General features: G+C 35.3%; 1 protein-coding gene across 3 annotated transcripts in view; it reads right to left on the reverse strand.

Moving 5' to 3' along the window:
• Positions 1–669: 669 nt before the first annotated feature.
• LOC108973349 (glutamate--cysteine ligase) overlaps positions 670–16,546 on the reverse strand; it is a 20,657-nt gene continuing 4,780 nt past the window's right edge. For 2 of the 3 annotated variants that reach the window (XM_018940779.1, XM_018940694.1), the window contains exons 3-6: positions 1,992–3,383; positions 1,693–1,890; positions 1,442–1,623; positions 670–1,329 (exon numbers count right to left, since the gene is read on the reverse strand). In XM_018940779.1, coding sequence (XP_018796324.1) covers positions 1,146–1,329; positions 1,442–1,623; positions 1,693–1,890; positions 1,992–3,368 — 1,941 coding nt within the window. In that variant the 5' untranslated portion in view covers positions 3,369–3,383 and the 3' untranslated portion in view covers positions 670–1,145. Of the gene's footprint in view, positions 1,330–1,441; positions 1,624–1,692; positions 1,891–1,991; positions 3,384–15,136; positions 15,158–16,546 lie in introns of those variants that run through there. The other variant, XM_018940618.1, reaches the window with a different exon arrangement.

Here is a 16,546-nt window from a genome sequence, read left to right on the forward strand (position 1 = left end):
ATATGTAAAAGCATCGTTTCTGGCCACTCATAAGTGAATGGCATTCAGTTAGGTGATCGATGAAAATACAATTCTTGTATGGAGGAATATTTTGTATTTTTGAAACGTATTATAGCTTTAAGGTAACCGTTTTCTTTTGTTGTTTGCTGTTTCTCTTGTTTTACGTAGATCCGACTTTCGTGAAAACGATAATCGAACCGTAATTAGAGATGTTTTGTTTTGCTTGATATACAATAAAATTTACCGTTTTCATACAAGAAAGAAACAGGCTTATTTTGGCTGGTTTGTGATAACGTTTAATAAGATTTATACTTTTGATTTGTTATTACAGTTTTTGGTTTTTAGTTTTCATAATACCTGTTTAAAAATTTCTTCTCTTCGAAAGAACTAAAGCACGACGTGATTTGAGAACGGTTTTGAATAATAATAAAATACATCTGTCAGATTGTTGTAATCAGGAATAATTTCACTGTTTCTTGTTTTTTTTTTAATATTTGCAATAATTAATCATGTAGGTAAAGCTTAAATGCATTATTAAGTATGTAATTAAATAGCTTATAATAGGAGATTTTGTAAATATATAAATAAAGGTTTCTACATTGGCTTTGAATAATCATTTCTAAAAATTTCCAGTGCTCACAAACAGTTACAGTTTTAGTTATTTTTTTCACAACATACGTATTTCAAAGAGAGGAGATACAATAACATTGAACATAAATCCACTTTGAATAAGTCAAAAAATTGCATATATTTTTATTTGTGGATTAATCAACAATCTCAAAACAGTAAATTTTACACCCGGCCATACATACGCTATATGGTTGCACATAGTATATTACGTTTTTTGTTTTTTTATTTTTTATTTATATATCAAATAAAATGTATTTATATATTAGCCATAAGGCTTTGGTTTAAATCAATTACTTTCAAAAGTTTTTGAACTATTTTTTTGTTTCATTAATTATATATATATTTTTTTAAGTATAACAAAAAACATTCAATTTGCAGCATCGACGATGGGTAAAAAAGTTTCGTCATCATCATAAACCTATAGCATCACATTTCTTTTGCTTATACGCATTTAATAAAAAAATTTACTGCTGATCACATTGCCCCATTATAGTTTGCGCCTGCGCATTGGGTGGTCATTTATTCTCGCAGCAGCCGTTCAATGCCAACTGCTTCTGCAGAGCGGGCGGTAGCGAATCTTTCGTTTTGGAATGATTGCCTTTACCGAGTAATGTGGGTTCGATAACTTTGCCCTCCTGAATATCCTTGATTCGTTTGAGCAAATCGTAGTTGATGCGATCGCTTACAACAGAGTCTTGTCTGCAAGAGAAAAATTGATATTTAGACGCAAATTAGTACCAATGTTTTATTGGAGTTAATGGTGGGCTGTGTTATATAATTTAACTTAAAAAAATTTTAATTATTTACTCACTTATAATCTGGATGATTTAACACTTGCTCGCGCATCCAAGTAGCAGTTGTGATCAGCTCACCGGAAGCACGCTTCTCTATGAAGCGTAAATACTGTTCAATTGTGCAATGAGTGTCAGGATCAACTTCCATTGATTGCAAATAGCTGCGAATGAGCGGCACGAGACCAGGGAAAGTATCAGCCTGCAATAAGAAATATATCATTTAATTTAATGTATTGCTGTTGTATCACAGAGTTCAATTTTTGCTTACCTTGCCATTGAAAATTTCACCAATTGTCAACAATTCGTATTCCTCATGATTGATTTCGCCATTCTCCTTAGTACCGTTGTGTACGCCATTAACGCCGTTGCCGTTTATGTAGCAGCTCTTTTTAGAAGTTTTGCGGAACCAGAATTTCTCTTTGCGACAAGCGTCACGCTTCTGAGCAGTTTGCATGTTTTCATCAACCTGAAAACAATTGATATTTACGTTTAGTTTAATCACGATTAATTAAAAACATGTTTTTTGGTTCATTATATATGTATATTATATTATTATCGCTTGCTCACCTTACTAATGGGGATCAGGAAATTTAACTGATACGATAGTATCACTCGTGTCAGCAGCACGACAAAGCAAACAATGGCAGCATTTTCAAAGTCACTTATCTGCGCCTCGCATGGCCGGAACTCCACGCGCCAGCCGATCGACGAATTCGGCGGAGGTGGCTTGAAGCGCATTGTCTGCCAATTGGTCGATTGTATATTCTCAAAGTGGTCCGTGTCCTCTTCGTCATTTTGATCGATTTTCTCACTAAACAATGAAACCGTATCGCGTATAAACAAGTGTGCCACATGTTGCGCCAATAGCGGATCAATGCCACCATCACGTAGACGTTTATAATCTTGTTCGTCGTATGTGAGCGGTACGTCGTTATAGGCGGCACCCTCTGGTGATAGATATGAATCGATCGAATCATATCTCGATTTTGCAATACGGAACTTATTTTCACTTAGTGGCCGTAGACCACGCTCCTCCTCGGTGCGGCAGTCTACTGAGGAGCTTATCACATTCCAACGACAGTCGGATTCGGTTAAATAGCCACGATATATGGGTGATGCTGCTGTAAGTGCTAACATAATGGGACACAATGGCGCCAATTGATCATACAATTTGCGTGCCTCATTGATGTTACAGGCCTGGAATGTAAGTTGTAGACAACAACAGCCCATACCGAAGCCCATGGCGTCGAGTGCAACGACATCGGGTTCACCCTTGGGTGCACCCTCTACGGGTAGTTTGGTGTTTACATCTTTGAAAACTTTTAATTTGATGGCGACTTTCTCGCCACGTCGTTTACGTATATTACGTGTTAACGTCTTGAAGCGTGGATGTGCTGGAAATATGGCTTCATCTGGGAAATATAGCGATTTAGCCGAGCTATTCGGATCGTCCGGATTTGGATAGTAGATGGGATGTGTGAATTCCGGTGCGCCCAAACGTGGAAAATTCGTTATGGACATGACACACTCATCTTTGTCCAGTATTTCTGTGACCTCTTCACGCCGATAACGCATATTCGCCTCCACTAGATTAAAATGTGCCATAAGACCGCCAAACGGCCTGCCTGGTGTACCCTCGATCATGTAAGCACCATATTCGGGGCGCCACAACGATTTTACGCCCTTGGGATCGGCTAATTCTTTTTCATTAAGGTGATTGAGTAGTTCTGGCGCTTTCAGTGAGACACGTGCAACACGATTTTCATCGTCAAACTTAACAATTATATATTCAACCTCATCACCCCACTTGAGTATGTCGCCAGTGCGATCCTTTAGCCTGTGATAGAGATTTATAAACTGCGTAATGCCATGTTCACGCACATGATTGGCTAATTTTTTGGTTTCTTCCCATGAGAGTGGACTGCCTTCGCTGAGTAAACCCATTTTAGATGTGAATAACTGCAAGAAACGAACAAATACCTTTTATTAGAATGTGTTATATGCAGGCATATATGTATATATATATATATATATGTGTGTATGTACAAATCTAGCTAAGACTCTACATGGATGTTTGCAAACATGCACACTCAGCTCAGAGCTCAGTTTGCTATTAAGGAAATTTGCAACAGTGGCGCAGGAATAGGAAAACAAGAATGTGATATCTACAATTCCGTGAAGCTGCTACTGCGGCAAGTGTATAAACACATATTTTGTTTACATCTATTCAATGGTACATACAAAATACTATAAACAATCACATACTCTATGCTCTTATTTGATAGAAGAAAATTAGAAACTTGTTTCCGCTCGGACATATGGAAAAACCAGCGATCATTTACACTAAACCTCTCGCTATTATGCACATCTCGCATATATACATACATATGTATGTACTATAATTGATTTAATTGCAGAAAAAGTGCACGCGAGCCGCTTGCAAAATTCCATTGTTGCATTGGGAAAGGCGATGGAGTTAGCAGCGTTAGCGATTATTGTTATACAGATGAACTCATATTTATAGTCAATACCAAAACTGCTTCAAAGTCAATGCGCCTCAACTGGTGCGTGTAAAGTGCATTTCGCCAAATGCATACATACATACAATTGGTGTGAATGAAAGTTTAAGTTTCAGCATCGGAAGAGCATGGCGTATTCGTGAGAACTAAACAAATAAATAAATATCGATTACGTTTTAAGCGGAACAATAAATACATCATTGACAACGACTACTTTTGCATATGTGTGTATGCCCATACGTATGAGTAACGCTGCGAGTGTGTTTTAGTGTAAATCCATGCCCGGCAGATAATTCAAGAGATGTATTTTTGTTGGAAAGCGTTATAAAGGGGCTATTGTTTCACTTGCAAAACAGAAATGCATTTTAGATATTTTAGACATATTTATACATGTTTCAAAAATACAGAGATATTTTTGAAAAAAAAAAAAATATTATTTTTGAGCTATACGAGATATTTGGCGGCTCTGAGGAGAAGGTCGTCCACTGCTGCAGGGATTCCGGCCTTCGCCGTAATTGAAACCTACAAATAACAAATTTCGTTAAACTAGAGATATTCTCCGTACAATAACGCACGATAAAAAATAAAAAAAATTCACTAAATAGAGGCATTTAAAAAATAAAAAGTTGAATGTCAACCGAAATTTTGGTCGTTTTTGGCCTTAAAAAATTAGATCAAAAATCCGATAGGTCAATGTATATAGAATTATAGGCAGATTGAGTAATCATTGCAGCAAACTCGAAAATCGCGTTTAAAGATAAATTGATGGAGCTGTTTAAACGGAGCGGCTGTACTTAAGCCGACTATCGCTCAAAAACTATTTGAGATATCGATTTGAAATTTGGTATTAAATTTTTAAGAATATAAGCTATCGAAATATGAAAAAACAAAAATCGATTTTTTMAAAAAAAAAAAAAAAAAACCTCTTTGTAACCCTTTAAATGAAGCGTTAATGGCTACAAAGGCAATTTCTATACATTTTCCATATTTAGCTTAACTTATATACACTTTAAAGCTGAGAAATATTTTTCGAAAAACTTTTTATAACTTTAGTATCTGTTAAAAACGGGCAAAGGGATTTCTGACCGAATTACATTAACGGACCAACCAGTTCTTATTGCAGTCAAGGCGTACAAAGCTGAAACGAGCATGCTTTCTACAACCAAAGACTCTCAATTCGGTGTTATTCCTAACATTATGAATTGGAAAACGACTTTTAACATTAGGAAAAATTAAAATTCGTTAATGTCTTTCAAAAGTTATAATCCTTCAAAGATTAAAAGTTCTGCCAAAAGCACATTTTTGTTTGTTAAAAAACAAAAAAAAAAAAAACAATTGTTTGGCACTAGCGTCACAAGAAAGGAAGAAACAAACGTACAAATTAGCAAATATTTTTTAATAACTTTAATTTTGAAGTAAACAACAAAACAATTGTTAATATCCGTTACGTATATGAATAAATGTGTTTACTTTCCTTATGACATACGACAAATGTATACATACATATGTATGTATAGTATATGAAAGTACATATCTGGTGTTTTTCTATGAAATAATTTTTTACTAAATGTAAATACGAAAGAGATATCTTTACTACGTTTTAATTATTAACAATAACACAATTTTGCAATAAAATTTTTGAAATTAGGCTGATTTGTGCAACCTTATTGAGTTGAAAAGTTTTCGCAAGTCATAAATATGCTTCGACATTCAGTACATACATATACGAGTAGTATGTATGTACATACATAAATACATATGTAGGTTTCACAACAGTTAGGGGTTTGAAAGGTCGATTAGGTCTGCAATTAACGGTTAATAGTTAATAGTACGCACATGCCCAAAGCCGACCAGTTTAGGCGCTAATGGAACAAGTATTTAATCAATTCAAATTTGTTTGGTTCAATTATAGGGTGCCTGTTATTATCTGCATACAAACACACATGCGCATGACCTTGAATAGCATACAAGTATGCATATATAAGTATGTATATAGATATGTATATTTAGAAATATGCACATTATTGCTTTGTATGATTGATGTGTTTCAGTATGATAAGAATTACAAGTAAAACACATTGCAACAAACGTTAATTAGCCAATTTTGTTTTATTTGCATTTGAATAACTTACTGTTGACGAATAAATTTTTTGATAATATCATTTGAACATTGTAAAATGATAATTTTAAATCAGCCGAGCGTCAAATACAATTAATGACATGTGATTTGTGATTTGTGATTTGCTGTTATAGCTGTCTATGTTGGTGAAGTGACAGATTTTGTGCAGTTGCCAGCGTAAATAAAATAGAGGTTTAAAAAAAAAACTTGCGATTACGGCACATTTGCCGCAACATTACATATATATTACTAAATATTTATAAAATATATATATATACATGCATATATTAGTATGTTCTTCCGCAATAATTAATGTTCCGGAACAACAATATACTGCCAGATTCCATAAGAGCATACTAAAAATGTCTACATATGTATGTACATATATATGCACATTCTAATTAAATTTACATATGTATGTATGTATGTATATGTACATAGTTCAATTAATTTGCTGAAATAGCGACTCAACGAATCGACAATATCGAGAAGAAAATTGTCTAATTGTATGCGGCATACAAAAATACAGACGTACACTCAAATGCAGCTAGCATGAGGTTCAAGCAGACTGGCAGTACAGTGTTGAGTATAAGGCGAACACAATCACTGAGGTTCCATGCATGCATTCTAAATAATACGAGAATACAACTTATTTATGACCAGAAGAGGATATTTTAAGTTTGCCGCGATTGCCTTTAAAATATATATGTACTGTACGTATTAAATTTCGTTCGGCATCTCGAAAGCTAAAAAACTTCGCTTTCTATATTTTTGATAACATTGACCCATATTTTCGATAAAAAGTTCACCGTGCTCCATATATTCGGTACCTGGAGCTTTGAACACTTTTGGCCCGATATGGGTCACAAGTTGATATACTTCACATAGAGCTTTCATCCAAAGTTGTATCTTGTTATATCCATTGGTGCTTACTTTGAATACAGGGAAAGTGAAAGACACAGATCGAATTTAAAATTGTGTTATATGAGAAGTAGGCTGGTTGTAGTTCGATTCGCAGCACTTCATACTGTAACTTAGCAATGCTAAGAAAAAGCTATTTGTCGAATTTACTTTAAATCAGTCGAGCAGGTCCCGAGATATGGCTTCTAACTTCAATGTGGACGATGCCGCGCCTATCGTCAAGTTTTGACAGCGGCTCCTATAGAACCCGCTTTTATGATCTCGAGTGCAAAATTTTATGTTATTGACATGTTCAATAATTGATTTATCATGCCTCTGGTAATTTTTAACAGAATCGTTATATGGGGAGTGAGCGGGGTTATCATCCGATTTCTCCAATTTCTACAATGTTGGCAGGTGTGTTCACTGAATTTCACCTGAGACATTTCAAACGGCGAGACTATACCCTTTTTTTCAAAATTTGTTTCCCACAGGTGTCTCTTGTTACTGCGACCCCCGTGTCAAATTTTAGCTCTACATATATCTTAATTTATTTACGCTGCCGAGAAACATATGTAGTTTCATCAAGGTCATTATCAAAAAAAAAAAAAAAATATATATATATATATATTTAATTCGTGGAAGTTGAAAAAAATTACAGGTGTTCAAAAATGAGTGAAAATAATGTAGAAATTCGCTACACCTAATAGGTTGTCAAATATCTCCCTTCCGCTTCTGTGCTCTTTACTCAATGCTCTATAAAAAGTGTTACAGTGATCGGATTTAGTTCAAATATGCGCCGTTTCGTTCAATAATCTGTTTCCGTCTAGATGGCGACTTCAGAATACCCCCCTCGTAGAAGCCCCCCGTCCTTATTTGCGAAGAACTCGGACAGCCACTTTTCACAAGCCTCTTTTGAGTTCAACTTTACACCAACAAGGGCATTAGCCATGGACAGGAACAGGTGGTAATCACTTGGCGCTATGTCCGCGCTATATGGTGGATGCGATAAAACCCCCCATAGCTTCTAACGAGTCCTGTTGGCCAGCTGGTTGGAGCAGCTTATAGTGGATGATTACCTTTCAATCCCACCAAACAAATAGCAAAACCTTCCTGGCCGTCAATCCCACCTTGGCCACTGTTTAAGACGATTCACCGGCCTTCGACCACAACCTTTTTCGCTCGATATTGTCGTATGTGATCCATTTTTCGTTGCCAGGCACCAGCCGCTCCAAGAATGGGTCGAGTTCGTTGCGTTTCAGCAGCATATCGCAAGCGTTGATTCTGTCCAGAACGTTTTTTTGCGTCAAATCAGGCGGCACCCAAACATCAAGCTTTTTTGTGTATCCAGCCTTCTGCAGATGGTTTAATATGGTTTGCTGACTAACTCCCATCTACTGGGCGATGTCACGAGATGCCACATGCCGGTATAGCACGATGTTTTTCATGATTTGATCGGTATTTGTCGTCACAGGTCTTCTGCCGGCTTACTTATCCATGGTGTCGTTTTCATACGCTCTCAATCGTCGAAACCATTCGTTCGCAGTTCGAAGTGTTAGAGTACTATCCAACAAAACAACATTAATCTCACTGAACGTTTCTCCAGTGGATTTGCCTTTAACGAAGGAAAGTTTTAAAATAGCGCGAATTTCGGCGTTAGTGAACTCCATGTTTACACGTCTATAACTGTTGAACGCAATAGCCAAACTTATAATGCATAGCGTCGTTTTGTAGGTTATGTCAAGACAAAGATGGATAGTATTACCAAATACGAGCTCTGTAGCGCTTTATACATAGCCGCGAAATTCAAAAGACAAAAAGGCGGAAGGGAGATATTTGACAACCTAATATTTTGAAATTTTTTTCTATAAAAAAGGAAGAATGCCATGCCAGCCACCAATGGCTTTGTGAAGTTAACGGAGACGATGCTGTATCAGTTCGTGTAGCACAACAATGGTTTGCTCGCTTCCGTTCTGGAAATTTTGAAATTTCGATTTACACTAATGGAATAATGTTTCTAGCGGAAATATAGCAAAAAGTGGTCGAACAAAACGTTACATATTTGTGTATTTATTTATTAGTATAAATTAAAAAAGGAGTTGAAGTTTGATTAGAAATACGAAAAGACTTTTTCGACTACCCAATATACATATGTATGCAAATAATAATAGCTTGTCAAAAAAGTCTTGCGGTATGTTTATTGAATTTTTTTTTTTTTCAATTTTCAAGTGTTCATAAATTATTTTTTGATGAATCATGCCCAGCTCTTGACCGATGCTATGGCTGCTACTATGCCGGTCTCTTTCAGAACGAAAACGTTGAAACCATTGTTGTGCGGTGGAAATGGAAACTGTATCGGGTCCATAAACTGCACAAATTTTATTGGCGGCATGAGATGCATTTTTGCCTTTATCGTAGTAGTACTAATGACAATCAATCAAAAACGTGTTAGCGCGTGAAATGAGCTTTTCAAAAAGGTATAGCATGACCCGATGCGACGAATAAAACTAAAACTACGCGCTCTCAGCGCCAACTAGCGAAAATACCGCAAGACTTTTTTGATTGAATGATAATAAAGCATAGAATTTACACAACAAAAAATATTTGTATAATCTCACCGCTGATTAGGATACTTAGCAACATTGCTACATATATAAAATGTTTGAAATAAATTTAACTTGCAAAATTTAATATAGAATTTACATATTAAACAACTTCCACGACAGTTGAGCCTAGCGTTACAACAATAGCAATTTCCAGATATCAGTGACTAATGCAATTCCATAAGAAAACCCCCAAATTACTCAATATATAGTAAAAATGGAACGGATTTTTCAGCGCAACTTCTTGTTAAGAAATATAAATAAATATGAGATTAAAGAGTTGTGAGTTTGCATCTTAATTTTATACTTGACAATTATTTAGTGTGCCATATTCATAATTTTATTAGCAGAAATACTATTGCTACTAAACACGAGTGGATTTACCTCCCTCCATATTATCTACAACCAGAAAAATATTAATAGTATCTCACACAATACACAACAATTTTATTTATCGCGGCTGTAATGAAGCACAAGTTGAGTACCGAAATACTTACATTACAAACACACTGTCGCAGTATTTGTGTGTACAAATGTACATGCGCTGTTAATGGACATATAAACCTAATCTTGCGACTGTTGCAGTCGGAATGTTTTTAATTTTTTGCGCAGTTACAATTAAGCGAACTTTGCGCAATTTTAAATACAAACATACATACACATACACACATACATATGTGTATGTTCATACGTAATGACGAAGTGAACGTCTAGTCAATTATTTAATTAATCATAAATTTTTAAGCTTGCCAGCGACGTTGGACAAATTATTCCTAATTAAAATCCATTTTCTTATTGAGCCCTTAATGGAGGGAATTGAAAGAGAATTAAAGTATGTATTACAACACTAAAATAACCTAACTGCAGCGAAGCTACTAATAATACCCTTCACAGATACAAAAGATGGCACGTGCTCGTTCTGTACAATTTCTTCGGAGATTATACTGTTGTTGTCAATAATAATAATTCAGGCCAAATCTGTTGAAGATAATACATTCCGGTCGTTCAGTTTGAATGGTAGCTATGTACATACATATATGTTATAGTAAGCCGATCTGAACAATTTCTTCGTATATTACATATGTAATTATCTTAGAAAATAACCTGTGCCAACTTTTGTGACGATACATTGTCAAATGTGAAAGTTGTCCATACAAGAATTTGATTCCGATCGTTCAGTTTGTATGGCAGTTACATACACATATGTTATAGTGGTCCGATATCGGCCGTTCCGACAAATGAGCAGCTTCTTGAAGAGAAAATGACGTTTGCAAAATTTCAAAATGATATCTTAAAAACTTGCAGCTCAACATACTGATCATTTATATATATTTACTCTATAGGGTCTCCGACGCTTCCTTCTAGGTGTTGCAAACTTCGTGACAAACTTAATATATCCTGTTCAGGGTATAAAAAAAAACATTGCTTGAATATCACCTTGTTGGCCTCACAGAGACAGCAGAGGATCCCAACATGTCTAAAGGATCGACTCAATACATATTGGTTAAAGCCTTGCGTATGAAGCGTGGCATTGCTAGACTCGTACCAAAAATCCTCAATCATTTGCAAAACCGACGTCAAGTATTCTGACCTTTACTTGACGTCGGTTTTGCAAATGGAGATGTTTAATAACGCAGCTGAGGACACTATATTTATCACTACCTTATTGGTCGCGAGTTTATGAATATTAAATCGAAACTAACGAACAGTTTGGCCAATGGAGCTCCAAAGATGAGCACTGAAAGTCGTTCCAGCCATTGCTTAGAGCAAGTAAATGAACACAAGTAAGAAAGAGCAAAGTTCGAGTTTAACCGCGCATGTCATACTCTTGCAACTTGCAAGGATTAAAGCCAAGAAGTACAGGGTTTGTCGAGAAAGTAATAGGACTGGTTTTCTTCTGCTGCGTTTGTACTTCGGAGCGTGAGTGCACCGATCGGATTCAGTCAGTTGTCTCCGAGCACCTGGAGAGTCTGGACAAACATTTACGCGCAACGTGTTTCTGTGAGTGGTGCAAGCCGAAAATGCAGCGATCGTTAGAGTAGAAGTACGCGATGATATTCTGTGCGAAACTCGATAAATCTGCGACAGAGACGTTTGATATGTATGATCAAGCAGGCTTAACCAGATGCTGCTTTAGCAAGAAGTGGTGTGTTTCGGTGCCACCAGACCTTCTTGGAGGGCTGGGAGGCGGCAATGTCTCTCGTGTACGCAAAGATTTGAACTCAGACCGTCGACTGAGTATTCGTTTAATTACCCAGATGATACATTTATCAACTTAAACATGCTCGAAGAAGGTCCCAAAAGTGCTCAATGACGACCAAAAATTGCGGCGGGCACATGTGTGAAAGTGACGTCCAATTTTTGAATAAAATAATTGGTGACGAGTCATGGATCTATGAATATAAGCATAAAAAGCAAGCATTTGAGACGACAGCGGGGATCCAAGCAGTATACACCTCGGCTCTCAAGGCTATTTCGTAGAATGCCTTCCGTGACGCCTTCAATGCTTGAAAATCGCGCTGGCAGCGCTGCATCGACGCTGAAGGAGCCTATTTTGAAAGTTTTTAAATAATTATAACGATTGGTGCTATAAATTTTTTTTTAATCGACACAGTCCTATTAATTTTCCCATAAATAACCTTACATTTATCTCGCCTATTTTTAGGTGATATGTACAATCGTTAGGTGAACAAAACTTTTTATTATACTCTGTAGGAACATGTTGTAAGAGTATAAAAATTTAATTAAGTATACGGCGGTAATAAAGATTTGCATACAAATATGAACAAGTTTTTTTGCAGTCCAGGTTAATTTTTATCAAATGATGTATGGTTGGATCTCAAGTCAATTATTATATTATCGTTTCGTAGGATAAAAAGTAGTTACATACACACCTGCTGAAAATAATAGTTACACAATACTTCTTCAAATAAAACTCATGAATAAAAAGTTTTATTTAAATTTTTAAGAAAAACGCAAACGTACTTATGTTTTTCAAATATTTACAAGCTTATTTAAATAAACTGCATTTAAAAACAAAGCAAACAAACAAATGTAGATCCAAAAACATTTCATAGCTAAAATAAACTTGCTCAAAAAAATAGGTACACTTTTAATAAAACAATTATTTGGGAAAAACAAATTATGATAAAACAGTTTTGTTGTATATTTAACATTACTCAGTTAATAGCCATTATATCCACCATTATTCTGGATTACTTTATTTATTCGTTGGGCATACTACTGATTAAGGTCTGACAGGTTTCTTTAGGTATCTCATACCAAGATTTTTGTATGCACTCCCATAACTGGTCTTTGTTAGAGATAGATTAACTGGCCAGTTTTTTTTTTTAGTTCTCCCCATGGGTTTACTATTGGATTTAAATCCGGGGATTGGCTTGGCCACTGCAAAACGTTAACATTATTATCTTGAAAATATTTTTTAACCAGTTTGGAGGTACGTTTTGAGTCATTATCTTAATGATATACCCAACGTAATGGTAAGTTTTCTTCAGCATAGGATATCATGACATTTTCAAGTATTTCCTTGTACTCCAATGCTGTCATTTTGTTAGTTGTCCGGTATATAGGACCTACTGCATACCAAGAAAAACATCCCCACACCATGATGTTTCCACCTCCATGCTTCACTGTTTGTTTTGTGAATCTAACGTGAAACTCCTTTCCTTTTGGACGACGCACATTTCTCTCACAATCGTTTCCAAATAAATTTACTTTAGTTTCATCGCTCCATAAGATGTTTCTCCACTTTTTTGTTCCCTCATGTCCTGACCAATCTAAATGACTTCTTGCAAAATTTAACCTCATATCTAAATTTTTTGATCGCATTAATGGAAATTTCCTGGCTATATGTCCTGGTAGCTTGGCCTTTTGCAAACGCCTGCGAACTGTTTGGGCACTTACTACATTTCCAATTTCTGCCGCTATTACCTTCGACGACTTGAACGGGTCCTTTTTACAAATAGTTACAATGTGGCGATCAAGAACTGTACCCGTTTTTTGTGGCCTTCCACGAGTCTCCCTACTATATTTTCGCCCTAAAGCATTTTTAACAAAATTATGAGACCTTTCTATTAATTTCCCAATTTCCCGAAGTGATTTTCCTTGCTTTCTGAGGTTTGAAACCAGCCGGGGTCCTTCAACAGTGCAATGTGACTTCCGACCCATCTGATTAAAAAATAATTTAATTTATCTGCAGCATTTTGAGCTTTAATGAAAGAAAACTTACCAATTCAGATAAAAAAAAACTGGATAAAATTAATTTGGTTTTCACAAAAAGCTAAGTTCACTTATGTGTAACGATGTATTATATTGAGCAATTTTTTTTTCTTAGAATTCACGTAAAACTGGCACACGCATTAATTCGGGGGATCACATGCTTCATTCTCTTAGAAAGGGCTATGCCATATTATCTTAATTAAACTKACAGCATAACTTGTCGCATACAGCCCATTAAAAGTTTTTTAAACTGTTGGGAGTACTTAGTTTTGTCGTGTAACTATTATTTTGAGCAGGTGTATATATGGAGGTAAAGTATGAGTACTAGTAATAGCCTTTAAGACTTCCCAATGGAATACGTGTAATAATCATAAAAGTCAAATTAACTAATTTTCATTTCATACATACACACACACAATTTTCATTCAGCAAATGTAAATATCAATTGTTCAACAAATCAATTTTTTATACGTACTATGTACATATGTACATACATATGTATATTTACCGTGTGGATTGTGGGAGTCGGAAATTTTCGTAAAATTAGCGGTCTAACCGTCAACTAATATACATACATACTTACATTTGTAGATATCACAATGTAATATTATGCAAAAATAGTATATTAACTGCGTATAAGTATATGTAAGTATGTATGAATTAAACACATTACGTCAGATTGAAAGAGCGCAATTGAAAGATAAGTGGGGCGACATACATAAATACAAACATACAAACTTATGTACGCATATAACATATGTACATATTTCAAAGGCATGTGCGTCTATACATATATTTAAAATATTATCTTATTTACCAACACTTCAGAGCTGTGAAAAGCTGTTACTTAATCTCTTGATCTCAAAGCCTTCATAAAAAGATTATTAAATACTTATAACAGTTAGAAAAACTTTAAGTGTAGATTTGACATTATCAGAAACTTAGACCTTCTCTATTACAATCTTCTTATCTTTAGTTTAGGTAAATATTTTTTTTTTTTTTTTTTTTAGTTTTGCAGACGATTATATTTACAGTTGACGAATTTTATTGGATTTCCCCCAAAAGTAACCAAGTGCATATAGTATAAGCACCAAATTTATTTGAATTCTTGCTAATTTTGCCACCATGTTTGTAACACCCGAAAGTTAAGATCAGAGACTCTATAAAGTACATATTTATATATATAAATGATCAGGATGCCGATCTAAGTCGATTTAGCCATGTCCGGCTATCTGTCCTTCCATCCACCCGTCTGTATATGTATGTATGTATGTATGTATGAACTAGCGCCCAAATTTTTGAGTTATTGTTCTGCATATTTTGCACACGTACTTTTCTCACCAAAAAGCTGCTCATTTACTGAACCGCCGATATTGGACTGCTATAGCTGTCACACAAACTAATCGATCGGATTCATGTATCTTATTGGACGACTCCAGAGCTCATTTAACGTACAGAGTCTCATGACTCTCCTATAACCCCACTATTTCACTCACCAGTTGAGCTTTTAATTATTTAAATACATACATATGTATATTAAAAATATTTTGTGTCAGAGTGTCACGTTACGAATAGCTAAATATAAACAATTTTCACTTACATATGTATGTGTATGTTTAAGCATTTACGAAGGCACACGAGCATAACTAAACTTGAAGACTTATGAAAAAAGTACGTATGTATGCAATTGGAATCTTCACAATTTGATAAGACGCCGCTTTTTACATTTTTTATTAGTATTTTGTAAGTTTATTGGTACAATTCATATTCGTAGATAATATACTATTAATGAAGGTACTAAGTTCATATACTATATAGTACATAAAAACACCCCTTCCCCATCGGCCGATAACGACATAACAAATGGTTCCTTGAACGGCCCCCTTGAATGTTTTTTGAACGAAAGTTATAGAAGCACTGAAGAATGAGTTACAAGAACTAGATAATCAATGCTGATTTTGGTGTTAAGAAGAGGACCGGAAAAATTAGCTGGAATGCATACAAGTTGTATGGAAACGCCAAGGAAAGCTCTGGAAGACATGTGCATGACTATGTATAGATAACGAATTTCACATTTCATAAGTTTTTGAAACAGATAATGCCAGAACCTTTCAAACACGTGTTCAGTATAAACAAAAATTACTAGTCATTCCAAACAAGATGACATTAATCGGTCTACACAAAACACGCACGATTTTGGTGACAAATTGGTCAGAAACAAATGCAGATTTATTTCGCTTATAATTGAAAATAGGCTATCGTTTTTCACATGTGATTTAATGACTGTTTCAAGTGCATTCTTTGGAGATCCTGTCATGATCACAAAGGAAATTTACAAATGTTTCTTGAATCCGTTAAATAAATACTTTTTAATTGGTTCCTTATCACTGGCACCTTTACGAGAACAAAACATATTTTAAAATGAGAATGTGTTGGAATTTCTATCGCATACACAAGTAGACCAAGCACGTTTGAAAGTGGTGAATGTGCTCCTCTTATTCTGTACCGTGTTATCGTGTTGAATGCGAAAAGCAACATGTGAATGAATTGAAAAGTAAAAATAAAACCTGAAAAGTGTCAGTAGGTGAGAGAGCAGCAACCACTGCCGGCGCTAAACGAATTGATTCACTCAAGTACGAATCGGGTATACGCAACTGTACAGACATGTACAGTCTGCGAGAAAAGTTTTCAACTTGTAGCACTTGCCAACTCATATTCCACAAGTTTAAAAATATATTTATA

The sequence above is a fragment of the Bactrocera latifrons genome, unplaced genomic scaffold (genome assembly GCF_001853355.1).
Source record: "Bactrocera latifrons isolate USDA-ARS-PBARC rearing strain unplaced genomic scaffold, ASM185335v1 scaffold_0, whole genome shotgun sequence".
Taxonomy (NCBI): Eukaryota; Metazoa; Arthropoda; class Insecta; order Diptera; family Tephritidae; genus Bactrocera; species Bactrocera latifrons.